At 44.3% G+C, this 5,583-nt stretch overlaps 1 protein-coding gene across 2 annotated transcripts in view; it reads right to left on the bottom strand.

Moving 5' to 3' along the window:
- Positions 1-407: 407 nt before the first annotated feature.
- The window catches only part of LOC138167695 (zinc finger protein 879-like), a 9,787-nt gene continuing 4,611 nt past the window's right edge, over positions 408-5,583 (bottom strand). For both annotated transcript variants that reach the window (XM_069096663.1, XM_069096664.1), the window contains exon 5: positions 408-2,420. In XM_069096663.1, coding sequence (XP_068952764.1) covers positions 856-2,420 — 1,565 coding nt within the window. In that variant the 3' untranslated portion in view covers positions 408-855. The remainder of the gene's footprint in view (positions 2,421-5,583) is intronic.

Genomic DNA, 5,583 nt, shown 5'->3' with positions numbered 1-5,583 from the left:
TTACCCATTACTACCTGTTATGTGTCCCATAGGCACACTGGCCTAACTACTTCTCCTCACATATAAAACTCTCCCTCCCATTTGCATATCACCCATTGTTGTCCCACATGCCATGACTGTCCATCATCCGTACCTCCCCCATATCTCAGAATCTGTGTCTTCCTTGGGGACTCAGCTCAAATTCTGCCTTGTTCAAAGGGCCTTCCCCACTCCCTGATTACCCCTTTCTTTTTCCCTTTCACCTCCCCCCACCCCAGCTGCTCATACCTTTCTCTCTAAAGTTACCTGCCATCTACTTTCTATCAGATATACAGCTGTTTATCTATGTGTGGTCTCCCTGAATAAAATATACCATCCTCGAAGGGAGGAACTTAATGCTTTAAAAAAAAAATCTCTAGTACTAGCAGTTTCTGGCATAAATTCTTAATAAATGCTTGCTAATTGAATACATTCATATAGTTGCTTTCCAGTGTGAATTCCCTAAAGAGGACTGAGGGTTCCGCTTCAGCTGAAAGTCTTCCATATTCATAAGGATCCTCTAGGACAAGAATTCTGATATAGATGGGGGAGGGGACAGTTCTGGCAGAACCTCCCAGTCATTCCATTCATAAAGAATGCCATTCTGAATTCTCTGCTGCACACTAACTTGTGAGCTAGGGAATGTCTTCTCGTACCTATGAGATTTCTATGGTTTCGTTCCAGCATGAAATGACAGAGGTTTAATAAGCTTTGTGCTCCAGTGAGGGATGTTATAGCCTTTCCGATCCCAAGGTTTTCCCCACTACTGAGTTCTCTGGTCTTTATCTGATAAAGTCTGGTCTGTGACAAGAGGTATTTCTCACAATTATTACATTTTTATGTTGTCTTCCCAGCATGAATTTTCTGATGGAGACTGAGGTTTCTGTTTGAGCTAAAGGTCTTCCCACATTCATTACATTCATATGGTTTCTCACCAGTGTGAATTCTCTGGTGGAAAGTGAGATTTCTACGCCGATTGAAGGACTTCCCACATTCATTACATTTATATGGTTTTTCTCCAGTATGTATTCTCTGATGTTGAGTAAGGTATGAGCTCTTGCGAAAGGCCTTCCCACATTCATTACATTCATATGGTTTCTCTCCAGTATGAATTCTCTGATGTACATTACGCTGTGAGCCCAAGCGGAAGGCCTTCCCACACTCATTACACTCATAAGGTTTCTCTCCAGTATGGATTCTCTGATGTAGAATAAGGTGTGAACTCTGGCGGAAGACATTTCCACATTCCTTACATTCATAAGGTTTTTCTCCAGTGTGAATTCTTTGATGTTGAGAGAGGTCTGAGCTCTGGCGGAAAGCTTTCCCACATTCATTACATTCAAAAGGTCTCTCTCCAGTGTGAATTCTCCAATGCAGAGTAAGGTTTTTGCTCCGCCTGAAGGCCCTCCCACACTCACTACATTTATAAGGCTTCTCTCCAGTGTGAATTCTCTGATGCAGAGTAAGGTCTGAGCTCTCCCGGAAGGCCTTCCCACAGTCATTACACTCGTATGGTTTCTCTCCGGTATGAATTCTCACATGTATATTAAGCTTTGCTTTCTGGCGGAAGACTTTCCCGCATTCATCACATTTATAACATTTTCCTCCAGTGTGCATTCTCTGATGTGCACTAAGTTGTGAGTTCAGGAAAAGTGCTTTACTACACTGTTTACATTTGCAAGGAATCTCTCCAGCACGAACTAACTGGTGCTCAGTAGGATTTGTGCTTGGCAAGAGGACCTTTTCATATTCATTAACTGCAAAAGGCTGCTCTCCAGTTTGAAGTGATTGACACTCAATAAGCCCTGAGCTCTTGCTGAAGGCCTTCCCACACTCATTGGATTCATAACGTTCCCATCCAGCATGAATTCTTTGGAGTTGTGTAAGCTGAGAGCTCAGGAATAAGGTGCTACATTCATTAAGTTCATGAGGTTTCCCTGAAGAATGTATCACACAATTCTCAGTCAAATCTGAACTGTAACTAAAGGAATCCTGAAAGTCATTATACTTAGAAAATACTTGTTTAACAGAGATTTGGTTGTAATTCCCGAAGTCTGAATACAGGCTAAAGCTCTTTTGATCCATATCACATTGACGCAGATGGCTTCCCACACTTAGACTCTGTTGTGGAAAAATGACTGGTCCTAGACTGAAGTTTTTGCCATATTTATTGTGTTCGTGCCTCTGTACGTCATAGGGTAGTTTGTTTTGGATGAATTTTGTTTGCCGAAGAGATTTCTCCTTATTTTTCTGATGCCTTTCTGGTACCGTGTCGAAGCTGAAGGCCTTTCTCAATCTGAAGGCAGTAGCATCATCCTTCCTGAGTCTCTCCTGGAAGGAATTTTCCCTAGAGAATTCCAGCTTTAGCGATGAAGCCATGGTTTCAAGTCTAGCCTCCCAGTCTGAAAAAACAAACAACAAATATATATATAAATGTGTGTGTGTGTATTCCCTATTCTTTGTGCCTTTTTATCTTTAAAGTATGGTTATTAACAACTTGACAACCATCAATAAACATGAATATTTCCAAATAAAAGAACCAAGAAGAAAGCAACAAGAAACTGTGAATGTGTATTGTATGCACCTTCAAGTAGGGACTGTACCCATTTTTTCGGTAGCAGAAGGAAGCCCCAGGTGAGAAAACTCCTTCTAATTCAGGCTAGCACCATCTTTGTGGTCTAGAATCTTTGAGAGCCACCCGAGGCACTAAGAGGGAAAGCAACTTACCCAGGGTGACATGGCCAATAAGGGTCAGGGCCAGGAGCCGAGCCATCTACAAGCCACCACCCACCACATCAGTACCAACAATAGTGAGCTGTCCGTGTCTGCTTCTGGACTTCCCTTTGCTCACCTCTATTCTTACATTTCTAATTTTTACCATAACCATCATTATCCTGCTACTCTTCATACAGTTTTCATCTCCAATGAAAAAACCCCTCCTTCATAGCAAATATCTGCAGTCCAAAACAAATCCAACACTGGCCATGACTGAAAACACACGTTTCACATATCATGTCTAGGCCAAGAGATGGGAAGCAGGATTTATGGAGCTCGGAGGAAGGAGGGGACATTGGCCGTCTCCAGTATGGTCCAGTCTCTGCTTGAAGACCTCCCGGCAGGTTCCCATCACCTCTCAGGGGGCTCATTCCACTTCCAGAGAGCTCTAATGGTGAGGAAGTTTCTCCTGACACCAAGTCGAAATCTGCATCCTTACACTTCTACCCACTACTCCTGGTTCTACCTTCTTGAGCCAAACAAAGTAAGTCTAATAACTAGCTCGAAGGCAGCTCTTCTTTTACTCAGGTTAAAAGCCCCAGTTCCTCTGACAGATTCTCCTGTCACAGACTGAAGGTCCCTCATTATGCTACTTGCTGTCCTCTGGCCACTTTAGCTCAATATAATTCTTGAATCATGCCACTCAAAACTGACCACAAAACTGTGGATGAATTTTGAGGAAGAATACAGTGACCTTACAGCATCTGGCACAGTGCCTGGCAAATCCGTAGGCCCTTAAGAGATGCTTGTTGAGCTTGGTGGTTTAATCATCACCTCCCTGTTCCTGGAAGCTATACCCCTCTTAATGCATCCCACTGGTAAATTAGCTTTCTGGGTGTCATATGATATTCTTAGACCTGAAACATATTCAAATGTCTAGATCTCTTTCAGAACACCTGCTGCCATCCAACCCTAACAAACACTTCTGATGTAGATATTCTGTACCCATGTGCAAGACTTTGTAATATTTCTATTCAATCCCATCTTATTAGATTCTGCCCATTGCTCTACTCCAAGCTGGAGAACCTGTGGCCTTGAGGCCACATGTGGCCCTCTAGGTCCTCGAGTGTGACCTTTTGACTGAATCCAAACTTCACAGAACAAGTCCCCAGGAAAACTTGTACTCAGTCAAAAGGCTGCACCCACATGTGGCCTTGAGGCCACAAGTTCCCAACCCCTGCTCTAGACCATAGAGACCCTTTGGGATCCTGACTTTGTCAACCACCGTACTAGCCAGCCCTCCCTTCCAGCTCCCTGATATCACCTGCAAACCTTATGAGCCTCTGTGTAGGTCACTGGCAAAGGGCCAAGCACACATCTGGGGAACCGAAAGAGAACAATCACAAAAACACAAGAGGAGACAAGGTCCAGAGAGGGGGGTGGTCACCAAGAGCAACTACAGTTGAGAGGCCAAACAGTAAGAGAAGTGCAAAAGGGCCATCCCTGTTAGGCAAAAAGAGAGGGTAGTTTCCATCAACTGTCTGGGAATGTGTAGCAGTAAGCACCCCAGCATCCCCAGGGTGGCTGCCAACACAGGTTCTTGGATCTGCTTTGACAAAGAAAAGCAACTCAAAATGGGTTAACAAGCTTGCTTTAATCAGTCAAATATGTATCGTTCACCTAGTTCAGGGGAAAAAGGTCAGCACCCCAAACTTCAGAGTATACAGACAGAATTACCAAGACAGAGAAACAGATCAAGTAGACAGTTTCCAAACTGTCCAACCATTACATCCATACCAAATCAACATCTGAGCCTTTCAAAGTTGGGGAGCTCTCAACAACAGCTTCCCAGAGTCTCATCTGATCAAATCACAGAACACTTCTCAAAGTGAGCCCCCAAACAAAGCCATACATCAGGGCTTATATAGCCTTCTCCCAGCTCAGAGAATGTAACAACCTTATTGACTCACTGCCCAATCAAAAAGTATCTACTGAAAAACAAGCCTCCCAGCCCAGGCTCCAGGTGCACTTTAGGGGCAGGGAAGATCTTTAAATTTACATTCTCATTACAGGAGGACAGGAGAGTCAAGGCTAACACAAAGCTAATGCTCAGTGAGAATGAAAGGAGAGTAAGAACCCATTAAGCTGCTTTTGATAAACCCGAGTCTCCAGGCCCAAGTAAAGGCAAGTGAATTAAGGCTTATGGTCTCCTAGGGGAGACAACACACAAACTGTACAAACAAGCCATAGACAGAGCAAATCAGAGGTGACAGCAAGAGAGGAGGCACTAGGCATATGAGGTATTGGGAAAGGCTCCTTATAGAAGGTGGATTTTAGCTGGGCCTTGTAGGAAGCCAGAGAAATCAGCGAGAGATGAGGAGGCAGAGTACTCAAGGCATGGGATGCAGCCAGAGCAAATGCCTGGAACTGGGAGAAAGAGGGTCTTGTTCATGGAACAGCCAGGTGGCTATTGAATATGTATTGGGGCATAAGGTACAGGAAGAGTAGGAGGGGATGAGGTTATGAAGGGCTATGAATGCCAAAAAGGGGTGATAGGGAGCCACTGCAATTAGAGGGGTGGGAATTTGTGTGTGTGTGTGTGTGTGTGTGTGTGTGTGTGTGTGTGTGTGTGTGACATGACCAGACCTGGGGTTTGGGAAAATTACTGAAAGGAAGATGGACTGGAGTGGGAGGAGACTTGAGGCAGACTGACCAACAGTTATTATAATAGTCCAGGTGTGAGGTGATGAGGGCCTGCACCAGGATGGGGACAACATCAGAAGAGAGGAGAGGGAATGTTGTGGAGATACTTAGAGGTGAAATGGACCAGAGATGTGGCAGAGGCAAAAT

The sequence above is a fragment of the Petaurus breviceps genome, unplaced genomic scaffold (assembly GCF_028583685.1).
Source record: "Petaurus breviceps papuanus isolate PSGF00001 unplaced genomic scaffold, PetGlider_PUasm1.0 287, whole genome shotgun sequence".
Taxonomy (NCBI): Eukaryota; Metazoa; Chordata; class Mammalia; order Diprotodontia; family Petauridae; genus Petaurus; species Petaurus breviceps.
This window is presented reverse-complemented; position numbering and strand designations above follow the sequence as displayed.